The following is a 16,439-nucleotide window of genomic DNA, read 5'->3' as shown; positions in this document are numbered from 1 at the left end:
ACAACAGTGGAACTAGACAATGCAGTACTAACTGAAGTCCAGATTCTTCTTGAATACTTGGAGAATTTATAACTTTATAGTCTCTAATGCTACAATTCATTCTGCATAATCAAACAAAAAATAAGAAAACCCAACACATTGATGATTCCCACCAACAGGAATTGCAGAACGACAAACTAGCTCAGCTACAAAACCTGAAATCACTGTAATAATCAATTGAAGGCCCATGCTAATGCTTACCCATGATTTGTGGATATTTACACAGTGATGTCAGCCAAGGGTCAAGCACTGTTCAAATGAGTAGAAGATACATAAGTGTATGTAAAAATACATACATACTTTTTTTTACCAGTTCCAACTATCCATAAAACCCTTCTTCACAGGTGTTTCTCCACAGTGTGTCACATTCACAAAGAGAAAGTATTTTAGGGGCTATCCTGGACAAGACACAGTTAAGTAACTAAAAGGAGCTTGCTTTTTTTTTTTTTTAAAGAAAATTTCTTAGAGTCTTTATATGCATAGCAGTCTTAAATGGAATTACAAAAATACCACATTAAACAGACTATTTTAATGCCACTTTTCTACTGCCACCCTTCTACTGTGTATCTACATTCAGCCTACCATGTTACTGGTAAGTTACAGGTCACAATCCAAATCGACAGATGTGGTTGTCAATACCAATCAGAAATAATCCATTTTCAGATTGATGAGTTAAAGGAAATTCAAATTGGATTACAACAATCACAGCCTAATTTCTTCCATTCCTAATCGTGGTGGACAAGAAGTAGCACAATAATTTCCAGCCATCGGCAGACGAGACAGATATAAACTATAATTACTTTGTATGTCTGAGATGGTGACCACACTTACTAACAAAAAACTTAAAACCCCAAGCATACGGAAGGGATACTGCCACTTTCCATTCCCATGAGTCTTGTTAGATGTAGACACTCAAAATTCTTCTTCTTCAACAGCAAAGTTATTTTGCTTCTTCCGAACATTCCAGTGTAAACACTCAGCCAAGCTTTCAAACCAGTCGCTCACAGGATCTCGGAAACAGATCGAAGGAAGGGGATAGCAAGAGGTAGTGATGCTAATACTGCAACAACACAGGAATACCCCAGTCAGTCAAGGGCAATGAACAGCAATTAAAAAAAAAAAAACATCTATATCATCTTCTATTCATGAGCTAACACAGTGCTATGATCAGCCAAATTGGTAAAACAGCAGGTTTCCATGATCAGGGAATAACCAAGTCTGCAGACTCATCTAAACAGAGCGAACACAGGGCACGAAACTGTTAGCAGATGCACTCTGGACAGCATTCTGTAACACAGTGAGAATACTGAACCCACTCCACAGTCTCCTTCAGTCTTGCTGGTCTTCAGCAACACAGGGACAAAGCAAAACATAAGCGAGCACCTCGGCCTTTAAGTTTCAAGTGTTAACTGTAAGCAACAGCACGAACAAGTCTAGCACCCAACAAAGGGCCAAATCTCATGTTTGAATCCTTGCTAGTCTCCTGATCTATCTAAAGATCTTTCAAGCTCAGAGGAAATAGAAGCAGGTCAAGATGGACCATCGTGCCAGCTATACATTCTCCTTCCTGGCAATTTATATGGCCCAAGAAAAAAAAGACATCATGCTGAACACGAAGCCTACCAGTCAGATATTACAGCTGCCTTCATCACCTGCCGTTAAGACGAGCCAGCAGACTGTGCGCACAAACGCTGAGGAAGCTTCACGCGCTGGGTTCCGCTCGCTCAGGACAACAGCGCCACAAGTGACCGCAGCCACTCACCGTAACCGTACGGTTAGCACGGTTCAAGCCACACGGCATTGCTCAGAGCCACTGCTTACAGGCAACTCCTGTCAGCTTACATCTTCTCAAGGTCTATCTTTCAATTAAATTTACAGAATTTTATAGACACGTCCATCTTCCTGGCCAAGCATGCAACGTTTACATGCCTTTGTCTTCCCATTTCACTTGCTTTCATAGCAAGATCTAAACCACTCATGTTAGAAATTAAATACTTTCTGTGCAGTTTGTGCTGTAAGAGGTGTTGGGGTTTATAAAAGCTCGTTGCTTCACTGCCAGCAACCCTTTTGACACACGCTAAAGAATGAGAGAAGCTCAAGAATCAGCATTTTCTATACTCAGAGATGATACAATCATTAAAAAAAAAAAAGGCTTTACCTGTCTCCGTGGCATATTTCTTGCCTCTTCCTTCCATCAAATGAAACCCAGGCGGTATTTCTGGCATCTGGGGAAAGCATAATCTGAAAGAGGGAAGAGAATTGAACTTCAGGTCCAAAACCTATTTTTTAAGAGCAAGGAACAAACACATCCTCCATCCTCCCTCTGAGTACAGAACCCACACTTCACAACTTTTCAGTTGCACTGAGGTTCACAATCCATCCATAACAACAGTGCAGCACCATACCACACGAGGTCCAGATCTTCGTTTCCTCTTCAGTATATTTTTCAATATGCAATAAACCCCATCTTTATAAATACAAGGTCATAAACCAAAAGACCGTCCAGCCACAGGCAGTGCATGCTTTAATTCAGTTACATGAGTTGACCTGGCATCTCTTTCAAGAAAAACAATAAAATTAATCCAGAAAAATATTTTAATTCGTAATAAATCTAAAGTTGTCAAATGTAGGACCTTTGGCTCATATTTAACATACATTGACAACCATTGGCCAGTAACACCCACAGACTTGAAAGCAGTGCCATGGCTAAACATTCCATTTATGTTGTAAAGCAAGCACAAAAATCCCAGCACGCACTTATTTCTTAATCTTAACCTCGTAACGTCTCTGGGAGAGCCTTTCTAAACATATTAACTCACTTAAGCAGACTAGAGGCTCGTAACAGATACAAGAAGCAGCAAGGGGTTCTTCCTTATACATAGGTACTTGGTAAAAAACACACATTACCCAAGACCATTTTATATTCAGACATTATGTGCCATTTTTTCTGCAAGACAGCATTATGAAAAAATAATTGGGGAACTGTAGATAATTCTACCAAAATACTAAAAATCTGCAATATTTGTCGTCTTAGCCATGAAAGCAGAATTTCTCATTCCCTTGAACACCACTGATTTACTTGCACTTTAGTTGAAATTATGTATAATTTTATTACTCAGAATGCAAATGTATGTATTCCCATTTTGGAGAACGTTACACAACTAAAGTCCAGTAGGAGACAGCGTGAAGTATTCTGTTAGTGGGTATATTATTTTAAACAAAGATGCATTCTTCAACCAGACTCGATCTGGTCCTCCTACAAATGAAAGGATACACGAGAGACACAGCCCTTCTAATCTCTTCTGCTTTGCTCAAGTCAGCACAATTATTACAGAGGTTTTTAACTCAGAAAGAGAAATAACATAACAGAAGCTAACCTTGAGTTCCACTCCGGCAGGAACAACAATGGGTCTGAAAGAAAGGGAGTGAGGGCAGATCGGGGTGATCATTATTGCAGGAACGTTCGGATGAATCATAGAAGCTCCTGCTGCAGCTGCATACGCAGTGCTACCAGTTGGCGTGGAGACAATGACTCCTGTGAAAAGAGCAAAAATTTCACTGACATTAGCATTACAATCAAAGTGTTATTTTGGAAGACGACTAAGAAATAGCACTGTTATGGAAATGTATCAACTTGTATTTCACAGGAGATTTGCAGTCTAATACACAAAGTCAGGCATTCTCTTCTAATCCTGGCATAGCAGTTCGTTCTATGGCTTCATGGAAGTTGCATCAACTTCTAGACCTTGGGTTGCATAACTTTGTAACAGTGACATTCCTTTTTTTTAAGGGTAAGAGCATCATTAGGTCTTCAGCAAATTCTAGATATCCAAGCAAATTTTTTCTGAGCTATTTCTTGCCCATATCATACCCACATCATAGCCAAAGAAACTGCCACCTGCCTTCATAAGGCCATAAACAATGCTTGAAACACTTCAACGCTTCGTTATGGAACACATTAGTTACCAATGAATAAACATACCTATTCTTTACAAATTCACGTTTTCTGTCACCTGGGAATGGAAGCTGAAGATTTTATTTCCATACCCAAAAATCATCCAGTAAAATAGCAACAGTCTACACATGAGCAGATCAGCAATTGAACTCAAGAAGCAGACTCACCATCTCCTTGCACTGTTGTTATCAGGTGTCCATCTAGAAAGACGTCTACGTTGGAAAGGTAGGAAGAAGGACCGCGATCCACTACAACTTCATTTAGTACCTGCCGTGACATCAGATGTTACACCAGTCCACTATCGCCAACTGGCAACATAATAAATCACAAGCCAAAATGTGCTTTTCAGTTCTTGGAAAATTCCATGCCAGTTTAGGACCTGCCACATCAGCCCTCCTCAGGCTTCTGTCTTATCAAGTGCCAGCTTGATAAGTTTTTAGATGTTAAGGATTATTTCCAGAAGCTGGTTACTAACAGTGTGCAGAGTTTTTCTTTTCACTTACGAAATTCTTTGGGATATCCCACTTTAGAAATACTTTGTTTTCAAAATAGAAGGAAAACATTACCACAGGAAAGTACAATACAAGCACTATGACTGCAGACAGTAACGATGTACACCACTTCCTCATTATTCAGTGCACACACTGTGATTTGGAGCAGTATGGATCTGTCCACAGGGCTAATGTAAGTGAAGTAATGAAAAACAAGTATATGTTTCATAATAAAACAAGTAAAAAACAATTTACAAACAGCATATTAGTTCTTTTGCTTATTTTGCCCTCTGACCTGATATTGCATAATTTGCTTGCCCACTTCTTTCTCTATATTTGTAGATACTACTCCATTCTCTTCTATACCATTTTGTACTGCCATTTTCTCTCTGTGCTCTTTTACTACTTTCACTTTCAGCCTGCTTCGTAGAACAAGCGCTGCATTGCCTACAAGTGAAATACAGGAGAAAGTACACAAAAATGATATGCTAGTATAGTAAATAAACCCCTGTAATGACTAACAGACTCTACGAAACGCCATCTGTATATACAACATTCCCAATTTTATTCACAAGATAATTGCGATCACAGTTAAAGCTCAAGACTGATCGTTAGTAGTAATGAGCAAAATACAAGTTTAATTTGAACCCAGTCCTTCCTCATCATATAAAAAGAAAATCTAAGCTTTATACGGATACGATCAAGATGGGAAAGCAGTTAGGCTCAGTGACCTTCACTAAGGCAAAAGCTAAGCTTCAAGAAAATCAACGCATCAGAAACACCTATTAAAGGACAACATTCTAGCAATGTGAGATTTCTAGATATGTTTTCAGGAATCTACTTCAGATGCAAGCCAACCTCATACTGAAGAAACAAAGTATTTATTTCCTCAAATATTTTATTTGCCTGACTTTAAGTATTTAAACCCTGCACTGCTCAGAGGAAGAGTCAATCACAGACATCGGAGCTACACTCTGTCTGTATGTTTAGCTCTCATTTATCAAGTACTGCATCATCTTTTACGTGTTTACTCCACACAGGACAAAGTCATATCTTAGCCGTTGTCCTTTATGGAACAGTATGGAAAGCAGCACTGAATGGGTCACTGCGATGCAACGCTGCTGTTAGTCGAGTACACATCTCCTGTGACTTGATCTTATGGGATGACCTGAAGCAGTTGGTTAAGAAAATTTACTGTTCTTGGAAAAGGCTACAGAAAATGTAACAAAAAGAAACACCACACCTTGTCCCCTTAAATTTACCTTCTATAACCTGAGTGACTTGGGACTGAAAATTCTCAAAATTAAATGGAGTAAGAAATCCAAGGGATCCCAGATGAAAAGCCATAACTGGAGGTACACTACCCTATCAATAAAGAAAAGAATTTAAAAGCTACTGAATAAAAGCAATTCATACTTTAACTAATTGCCTGTAAATATTTTGACTATTGACGTAACTTCAACTGTGCATAATAAAAACAACACATTACATACATCGTATTCAGAAGGTGAAGGGTAAATCAGGCTTGATTAAAAAAAAAGGGATGAACGGCAAAGGACAAATGCCAAACTCAATAACAAAAGGAGAAAAGAAAACCAACCATCAAATACTTGAAAAAGTAAACAGGGCTTTAAGTCTGTTTCCCATAAAGACCAACCTGGAAAAGCGAAGAAGCATAAAGCAAGGTCCCATCTCCTCCCAGGCATATGATAAAGTCTATCTGATCGGAGATATCATCATAATCTAGAACCAACATTGAAATACAAGTTTTGAATTTTTATCAAGTCATTTCCTAACATAAATTAAGCGCAGCATGCCAAGTCACTCGCAAAAATAAAACCTCTCACCGCTAAGAGGCAACAACAGCCGTTTGCAAAACGCACGTTAGTTTAACAAACTTAACACGACGAACAGACAATACATTTCAACTTTACTTTCATGAAATCATTACCCTACCTTCTCTGAAGGTGCAAAATTTCTTCTTCACTGGTCCAAAATTATCATCATTAGCTATAGCAGGGTCTTCCAATACTTTTTTTTCCACATACACTATCATATTGTTCTCCTTAAGAGGTAAGATAGGCCTGTTAATAACCTCTTCAAATGACAAAATATTTGACTCTCCCCATAACTTGCATTAGTTTAAAACGCATAAGTAACATTTTACAGAAGTGGTCTGCATCTGTTGGTTGTGGGGTTTATATTTAATGCGTGGTCTAATTCTGGTGAGACTGCAGCACGCACAGACCGTCTAATGAATTAAACTAAACTTCGGAATGTAGATTACATGATACAGTAACAGTGCCATGTTTGTTCGAGGCTTAAAGGATTAAGGTTTTTATATCCCCTGTAATTCAGAACTGCAAACAGAATGAAGGAAAGTTTTTTGTTTACCTTTTTTTAAGCTCTGTGCTTAAAGAACTGAAGCACTGATCTTAAGCTCTGAAACAAGTTTTACTAGTTCCAGGGGCAACAAGTTGCTTGCACTGTACAATTCTGCACACTGCACAGAATCAGTAACTGAAAACAACAGTTTAGATGTAAAATTTTTAGTCATGGTAAAGCAGGGAGTTCGGATTTCATTACCTCGGTAAGATACACACAAAGCTCTTTAAAAGGCTGCAGCAGACTGGCATCGCGTATCTTTTTAATAACAAGGACACTCTTGGGAGGTTTGTTCCATGTCAACCGCTGGCTTGCTGGATCCTGAATGTGCCTACAGAACAGAAAAAAAGACAATGTTGCTACATTTGGCTTAGACAACATGCTGGTCTGTAAGAATATATCCATAACTATTACTGCACACAGTCCTAGAACAACAAGGAGGAGGATGCAATGGTTTGTATCGTCACGATGCTTTTCTCCCCCTGAAACCAGTCCATGTCTTACTACTGTGAGAGGGTAACACAGTACTAAAGCGTCCGTTCTTGTAGCTGCTACCATGCCACTAACACGTGCAGCCAGGGACTTTAACAGAAGCACTACAAAAGCTCCTGGATCAAGCTCTTGAACCCGCATCCTCCAGCCATAATGCTATCCTCTATCTTGTTTTAATGCTCTCTCCCCTTAAGCCGACTCAAAATAAGGAGAAACATCCAATTAGAGAATCAGAAAAAAGCTACAGAGTAAGAATTTTTCCCCATCCAATACTATAAGTCAAACAGCTTAAGTCAATGTAAATTTAATAGTTCCACCCAAATTTTGTCTTTTTTTTGCTTCCTTCCGCATTTTTTCACTGATACCAGCATACAGGCAGTTTTCTCAGTACCCTTTGAAGCCTGAAGATGCAGACACAAATCCTAGTTTTTCTCTTACCACTAGCACAAGGGAGGGGCAAATCATTAAGATTCACATGGTCATCAAGATAAGCCTTAACAACTGTGAAAAAACTACAGTACATAAACTCTGTTCTAGAAAGTCTGCACTTGTAACTCTTTTACTTCCTAACATATCCTATCTATTCATTCTATTTCCGTGCTGATCCCAAAACAAGTTTATCTCCTTAAAGTAGCACAACTACTACTTAATAAAAGCATTTAAAATACTGCCTGCTTATTGTCAGGGAGGCATTCCGAGACTCAGGAGCCTCAAGAACTAAATATATGTACGCAAACAATTCTGCAGCTTTCAGGAGTGTTCAATAACAGAACCCTCATATTGCTCTGTAATACATCTAGTTGATTTAGGAATACCCAGATGTGTTTTCCTTCTCTTCTATTACTTCTAAGCTATGTGATTTCACAGCTGTATTCTGCTTATAGCAAGCCTCCTGTCCTTTTCCATGCGGCACAGCTATAATCCATAAAGCAAAGCAGATTAGTATAAATGCTGAGCAAGCCAAGTTTACAAGGAGATTTGGATGTAGATCTGCAATTGTTAAAATAAAACAGCTGATGCTACTGGAGGTAGAATAACCTGTTCATTGTACTTTCCAAAATGCTTATGTTCTACATAAACACAGCAAAACTTTAGATTAATGAGGCAGCCTGATACCAATCACATTTACTAACAAACAGTGCCATTGCTCTGAACATTATTACGTAACACAGAAGACAGGTACGCAGTCACACTCAGTATCACATACAGGCTTTCGACACTACATCATGTCTTAGCTCACTGCATTTTACAGGAATCACAGAACAGGGGCATTGGGAAGGCACCTCCAAAGACAGTCTAATCCAAACCCCTGGCTCAGCGTAAGGACATTTTGAAGATACCACACTAGATCTCAAATATCACCATGAATCTGAGATGACTAGGAATTTGAAAGGCTTCCTCTGACCTCATTAACTAATGAATAGCTAAACTGAAAATGAAGTAAACAAGGTAAAATTTTTAAAATTTAATTAAAAAAATGTAAGTAGTAAAAGAAAGTTTACAAACAAAACAGGAAGAGTTGCATTAATGTGTTTACTGCTAACAGACAGTCACAAAGGAACTGAAGCTGAAGTTTTTTGCAATACAAATGGTTACTAAGGAAGCATGTTCTACACTAAAGTTCATTTCGTAAAATTAAATTCTCAGTACTGTTAAAAGGTAAAAAATACACAAGAGACACCACCCGCAAACCCACTTCAAGACGACTAGGCTATCTTCTAATGTTGGAAAAGAAGTAAGGATTGCCCCCCTGCTTTTCACTTAATAAACCCAGAGCTCATACAGACTTTGTTCAAACAAAAGGCAGTCCGCCTGTTTTGACTGTACTCACCAATCCCACGCAGTTCTCCTAAATGAAACATTATTCATAACATGCTTTAAGATCTTCATGTTTCTTTCCAGGAGTCAGGCAAATGCAACAGCTCCAAAAAAAGGCTGAGGCTTTTATCACTTATTAATAAACAGCTACATCAAAAGAAAATATTTTCCTCTTTTTTTTTTTTCTAGTTAAGTATTACAATCAAAAATAGTGAGGCTTCACAGAAAAATCCTGTATAAAGTGTTTATACAGACGCCAGATTTTCTAAGAAAAACCCCATTTCAAGAAAGAGTTTAAAAACAGGTGTTTGACCTATCCCCTCCCCAACAGCACAAGCACCTGATTCTTTTTCGCTCAATTCATCTGGACATACATCTTCAGAAAGCAGGGTTCCAACACAATCATCAACACTGGCACGTAACGAGACACCAAGCCCTTCACTAACTTAGGCCCACACATAAAGAGTAAAATTCTCTCCAGTGATGAGTTTAGCAATATTACTGACTGTAGAGAAGAAAAAAAAAAAACAAATAAAAAGCTTTTGCTTGTTTTTAGAAGCCACAACAAAAACCTTACATATAGTAAGAGTAGTAATTTACAAATTGGTCTTCAAATACTCCTTCCCTTCAACGACCTGAGTGCACCCTCCACTCCTCAGCTACTCTGAACGCCGTGAAGGCAGCCCTTTCCCTGGCAAGCAGCACAGGCGTAGTGCTGCTCGCAGCCTCTGCACCCGACTGATCTGGACACCATCCTTATATTGTGCCATGCTGGCCCGGCCCATGGGGAGGAGCGTGTTCACCAGTCAGGTGGGTAAACATACGGCTCAAGCTGGGTTTTCAGAGGAACTGCAGCACTCCAAGCCACCAACTTCAGAACAAAGAATGAGGAAGCTCGAAGTTACTGTACGCTGCAAGATTTCTGTCACGCCTTTGTAGGAAAGTTAGGATACCATCAACCTGTTTTGAAGATGACTACTACTACTTAGGTAAAGATTTATGCAAATAAATACTTAAATACCTTACATTTAACTGAAAGAACAATGAAATAAAGATTTTGAAGGGACAAAAATAGGGACCACTAACTTGGTTCATCTGTAGCAGCCTGACATTCCTTGTCTGACCAAGTCAAGGCAACATTTATTATACTACATGGTGTAAAAGCAACACCTTTATAACACACGACTTACAAAAGGCAAACTTGCCTTAATAACGTTCACACACGGAAAGTGCCACAGACCAAATACAAAAATTCAAACTACTAGCTCAAACACACATTGCCAAGGGAGGGAGACGGCTTTCCTCAGGTTTCACTGTACACAGAACAATTCCTCCTGTCCCTGTGATGTCCATAAACATTTTGGCTCCTGTCAGAAACACTGCTGTTTTATGTATTTCAAGTTGATGGAACAAAAAAACTGCTACCAACAGATTCTCCGTATCCTCAATAGATTGCTACAAGGTGTTTCATGCACATGGTAAATCTACTGTCAATTCAGTTGGAAAGCACCAATTAGAGTTGCCATCGAACTGTGGATTCCAGGTTATGCATACTCTAAAAACTTCACTTCTCCGTATCCTCAATAGATTGCTAGAAGGTGTTCCATGCACATGGCAAATCTACTGTCAATTCAGCTGGAAAGCACCGATCAGAGTTGCCAAACTGTGGATTCCAGGTTATGCACACTCTAAAAACTTGAGTATTTCATACTATTCATATGCCCTGCTGTATTTCTCTGTGAAATGGCTATTTCCCCCCCTTCCCCCAAAATACCAATACTGAGCTGTAAAAAAAAAAACCTCCCCATTAGTTCAGGTAGTAGATAGTGGGCCTGACATTACCACAGGAATTAGAAATGTAAAACCAGTAAAATTCATTTCCTTTTATGTCTGTTACCCTGCAGGAAGTATGCCAACCAGCAAAACCACTATAAATCTGTAGAGGGAAATGCCAATTATGTCCTACCACCCGTTGGGAGAAAAGAAGTACATTCAAACACATATTATACTTTCCAACATGCACAACAAACTAATGCACATCTGATGGGGTTTTACTTGAGAATACAGTTCAGCAGTGCTACCCATTCTCCCCTCAGGCTGCTTTGTTAAATGGTCAATGTGTGATAAAAATGGAGGCCAATTTTGGCAATGCAGACCCCAAGCTGGCAATCAAGCAACATGAACATCTCCAAATATCAGGTAAAATACAAACAACGCTGATTAGGGGTGAATGGTGGAAAAGCAAACATCTTTTAAAACGTAGAATAAGTGTACCACCATTCATTTGACAAGTACTTACATAATCGTTTTAGGATTTTGCAGCATACAGGCCTTTGGTCCAAACGTGGTCACTGGACATGGTCCATGCAAGGAGCGTGTTCTCCTAAATACATATATAAAAAACAATAGGTAAAAGAAATGTGGTGACAAACTGGGTATAATTACCTCCCCAACCACCAAAAGCACTTCTTTGGAAACACTGCACTAGGCAATACAGGGTGAAGTCCCTTCCTTAAACCTACGTTTCTGGTCGCCCAGCTATGTAATTTTACAGATATTAGCTCTCACATTTCACATCTAAGACTTATCTCCTGTACCTGCTCCTTGAGAGCCATTTTAATCAAAGCCTCACTCACAGTTTATCCCCTTCACATACTGAGCAATCACTTCCTAAATACTAGCATCAGGCACATATCCCTCTAGTATCCGTTTCATCTTCGCTTCGCACAAAGGAAGCGTCGCAGCCTCAGGGGTGGTGGTCAAGTTTTCTCAAGTTGGTTCTCTGAGTTCACGTCAAGCCTGCAAAGATTCCAGGTAGTCTCAACTCTTACGGACACTACAATGCAGAACACTGCATGTGTGTCTCAGAGAGACAAAAAAAATGTAAAAAATGTGTAGATAAATCCCAAATTATAAAAATATCACCAATTTTAAAGGTCTCACTACTGTGAAAAGGAAAAATCCTATGTTTAAGAAACAAAGCACAGATAATTCCTGTTTGGAATTACCTATGTAATTCTCACATATTTAAATTCCTTCTTACTCTAGAAAATGTCTTTTTTTTCTTTAGTAACTAAAGGACACATTTTTCAACTCCTCACTTTGTTGTAACCCTACATAATAGTCAACATGATAGCATAAACAAGTATTTAACACTTGAAGCACTCAGCCAGGTACTCGAGTGCTAGTTGACTGAATATTTCAGCTTTTGTAGGAGGTTTAATAGCACCAGGAAAAGATGGAATGACAGATTTGTGGCAACATTCAAAAGAAATACAAAATATCTCTGTAATAACACTAGCTGAGCAAGAGAGCAGCAGCCTTCAGTGTTTGTTATGGAATTCAGCAGTCACACAACCTTCACTTAACAAGTGTGCCTAGTCAATTAATTAAAATATAAAACAAAACCCAGGGGGTTTGTTTATGTAGTATAAGCACTTTCTCTTCCATAATATTTAGGCATGCATTAATTTCTCTTGACAATAAGCAAGCAAAGAACTAAGTATACAAACAAGAAGTGAGTCCAAAAACTTGTTTTCAGGCCACGTTCTCAGAAAAAACCCAGTTAGCTGTGTGTCATTAGTGTGTTTAAAGTCTACGTCAATTCCCAGGAGACATCAGCTTCACTACTGCAGACACGATAACCACAATACTTGCTTTTCTGTGTTTCTTGAAGCACTACGTCTTATCTAAGAGCACACAATTTTAGAACAAGACATACAGAATGACTAAATCTGGTATAAATACACAAAAAATACTTTAATGAGTGCTCTTCATCTCAATAAGGTACAGTAATGTGTATAAATCAGGGTTCCCACTGTAGGCTAGGCATTTACAATTAAGTCTCCAACACCAAGGCAACACCTTCAGATTTCTTTTACCATGGTCAAGTCACAGTAATGATGTTCCAATCATTCAAACACTTTTCCTTCTTTAAATCTTTCAACTTAAGAAATTAATAAAACACAAATCCTTCATTCTAAGGTATATGGAGATATAGACCTGCACTACCAGGCCTTAGTTTTGAACAGCTAACTGTCCATTTTTGTATTAAAATGTTTGGATTTTTTTCCATTTGTTTATCTAATAAGAGCTAATATGATCTTGGTCTTCAAATAAACAGGAGCTCTGAAATTATCCTCAAACTTAAATCCCACCCATAGCACAGGATTACTCCTAGCTCCAGGATGAGATTATCTGGAGCAAGTCAGAACTGTTCTGTCTTACTTCCCTCCCACCTCCTTCAGCAAACCTGTAAATGGGAGTAAAGCTTACTCAAGTCATGAAACTGTTGAAACATTACGTAAATGCTATTAGAATTATTCCATTAAAAAGAAGGAGGAAATGTGCCTTTCCCATGCTTAATTCAGTTTACACAGGAACTAGTAACTAACCTATTGTCTGGCAGTAACAAATCATGACTGCACTGCCTTCTATTGTGTATATGATGAAGTAGCCCAGACCAGCCTGATGACTCACTCTTAGTACTAAAAAAACCCTCAGAAATCTAATAAAAAGCAAAACCAGATGACAGGTTAAAAGAGAGATAATTAAGGAATAACAGCAACATCTTATTTGTTCGATATCTAATGAAACAGGCCTAAGATTTGAATTCCAATAATGAAAATGAGTATTTATTTCCTACATCAAACACACAGAAGTGATACTTGTCTTTCAAATATTTTTTTCCATTTATAAATCCCTGTGTGACTAATCCAGTCAGATAAGATTATTGCTAAGTTTACCTTATTTACATTAAAACATAAAAATGAGCAAAGACTGACATAATTAGAGATTAATGGGTGTACAAACATGTGTAAAGGAATGACAAGTCTCTATCTACTTCTAAACAATTACACTTGAAACTGGGATAGTTAAATATCGCCCCAGCAACATCACCTCCCACTTCTTGCTCTGCTCAAGCTTCTCCCAAATAACACCCTTTTTTGCCTTCTTTCAACACAGGTCATTACTCCATGCCGCTCCCACTAATTGGCTCAACACTGTTCCTACAAGAGGCATTACATATCCTCCTCTGACCTTCATGACATTCAAACCAAACTTTCTCTGCAAGCTCTAATTAATACCTGGTATACATTTTCATTGCAATTTTACTTGGTTTTATTAGTCCTCAACCTAGGCACTATTTAACCAATAGAAGGCAAAAAGTCTGAGTTAGCAGAATTTAAAGTTGTTTGTAGTAAGATTATCTTTGCGAAGAATAAGCAGCAGTAGGGCACTGAAAATCATATATCTTATAGGAAAATATACTTGTCAGTTCAAAGTAGAGGCAACCACCTCCGTGTGAATACTACACTGCAAGCCTGAGATCACCCTCTGATATTCTGCAATGCCTTGTGACAATTTTACCCTAAATGCAAGGCAGCCAGTGAATGAATGCAGAGCATCTTAATTAAAAAAACCTTCTCTTGTAAACAATAACCCTAATTCAAACCCACAATGGGTAGGGTCTATCATCTACATCACTTCTAGTTTGAAATAGAAAAAGTAGTTATTTTAGCTAGAAGATAATCATACACAAAAATTTAGACAGCATGGTCTTTTTCACAGGTTGACTGAAACCTACATTCTACATCCACTTAAAGGTTTAAGTGGAGAAAGGAAAGAACACCGGTTTTACAGCACGCTTTTAACCAAGTCTGACATATCGACTCTGACACAAGACAGCAGCTAGAACTGCAGTCAGAGCCCGGTTCTTTGTGAACATCCTCCAAAAGCATTGACATACACCCACTTTCTGAACCACACGTGCAAAGCAAGTGTTTTCATAACCTTTCAGCCTCTTCAGATAAAGGTTCTCATTATGCCTCGCTTTGCCATAACGCTTCCCCCTGCAATCTTCAGCCTCACCCATACACGCTCTGCCTTGCAACAGCACTCCTACCAGCAAAGCAGGAACTCCGGACGAGAATTTCATCCGTTGAGAAACTCCTCCACACTGCTGTCTGTCCCAAAGTAAGGTAAGGTTCTGCTATGCTCCCCACAAGATCAAGACACACTGCTACCACAGCACACTACTCAATATTTACAGCGGGTCCAAAGCTCACTAAATCAAAAGTTCTATCCAAGCTGTCCACATGACAAGAGCCTTGCAACTAGATTAGAAATTTGGCTCAAAGGGGAAAAAAAAAAAAAAAAAAAAAGGTGTTTCTCACTGCTGTAAAACAATTTGCAAGGACAGAGTTACACTGTGCTGCCTCACACTACCATATAACCTAAACACTTACACAGGTTGTAATACACAGCACTGGAGCTCGAGCGAGACCATTTGTAAAACTCTGCAGAACTGTCTCTGCTGCTGACCGGTTCTTTTTTGAGACTAGGAACTCTGCAGATACACATTTTGACAGCCATGCCATCCTGGCTGCAGGTCTGCTCTTGACACCTCGCCCTCCTGCACCCCTTTAAAATTCCTGCCTTGTGAGGGTTTTTTTGACTAACAACCCCGTGAAATGCATTTTAATAACTCCTCAATAGCAACTTGTTAAGAAAGAGGTAATTTCTGCTCATTGCCACTTGTCACAGCTGCAAGACTAAGCTTATATAAATAGAAAAAAACTAAATCTGGCTAGCAAATTTTTTTTAATATTTTTTTTTCATTTTTCTTAAAGGTAGCAACAAGAGGAAGAACCCAGAGCCATACCGGAATTCTTTGGTGCTTCCTAGGGCTGGTGAAGCAGACAAACTTCGTGACTTAGCTCGTCCCCGGCTGGCATTGCTCCACTCCTCATCATCATGACACGTTGAGCAATGATAAGCAGAATCTGAGCTCACATCAGCCTTACTGGCACACAGCTTTTCTCGATTCATCTCCATACTGGAATTGAAGGAACCTCAGTGAGAGAGAAATTCGGTTCCTATGGAAAAACACCAGGAGAAAGGGGATAGGGATGAAAGAGGAGAAAAATCCCAGTATTAGCAAAGCTAATAAAGTATTAAACACTGAGTTTACACACTTGGATGAACAGTTCTCCAAAGTATTTGGGCAATTGAGAAGTCCAAGGTAATCAGAAGACACTGAAAGGAAAAAAAATGACCATAATAACAACACTTATGTTCCCATATTGACAAGACACTCAACAGAATATTGTTTAAGGACCAGCACAGATTCACATCTCCAGTTATATATGGGATAAAATAGAGGTACTTTAGATAGCGAAGAGGAAGTAAAGCTTTAAATGTTTGCCAAGGAGTCAAAGCTCAGGAAAATCTGTAAGTTCTCCTATTAAGTAATACAT

At 38.8% G+C, this 16,439-nt stretch overlaps 1 protein-coding gene across 2 annotated transcripts; it reads right to left on the bottom strand.

Annotated features, from left to right (window-relative positions):
* Nucleotides 1–331: 331 nt before the first annotated feature.
* NADK (NAD kinase) lies at nt 332–16,058 on the bottom strand. Of its 2 annotated transcripts, none has more exons than XM_010157638.1 (11): nt 15,845–16,058; nt 11,480–11,563; nt 7,072–7,201; nt 6,442–6,550; nt 6,143–6,228; nt 5,748–5,850; nt 4,781–4,932; nt 4,162–4,261; nt 3,417–3,574; nt 2,198–2,280; nt 332–1,099 (listed from the first exon to the last, which is right to left on the bottom strand). In XM_010157638.1, the coding sequence occupies exons 1-11, from the start codon at nt 16,015–16,017 to the stop codon at nt 952–954; spliced, it is 1,326 nt and encodes a 441-aa protein (XP_010155940.1). In that variant the 5' UTR covers nt 16,018–16,058; the 3' UTR covers nt 332–951. The 2 variants fall into 2 exon arrangements, with proteins under 2 accessions (XP_010155940.1, XP_010155941.1); XM_010157639.1 differs by having other exon boundaries at nt 566–1,099; nt 6,442–6,547; nt 15,845–16,017.
* Between the last annotated feature and the right edge of the window lie 381 nt (nt 16,059–16,439).

The sequence above is a fragment of the Eurypyga helias genome, unplaced genomic scaffold (assembly GCF_000690775.1).
Source record: "Eurypyga helias isolate BGI_N326 unplaced genomic scaffold, ASM69077v1 scaffold31168, whole genome shotgun sequence".
In the NCBI taxonomy this organism is placed as follows: Eukaryota; Metazoa; Chordata; class Aves; order Eurypygiformes; family Eurypygidae; genus Eurypyga; species Eurypyga helias.
The sequence above is the reverse complement of the archived record's forward strand: the minus strand, read 5'-3'. Positions and strand labels throughout refer to the sequence as shown.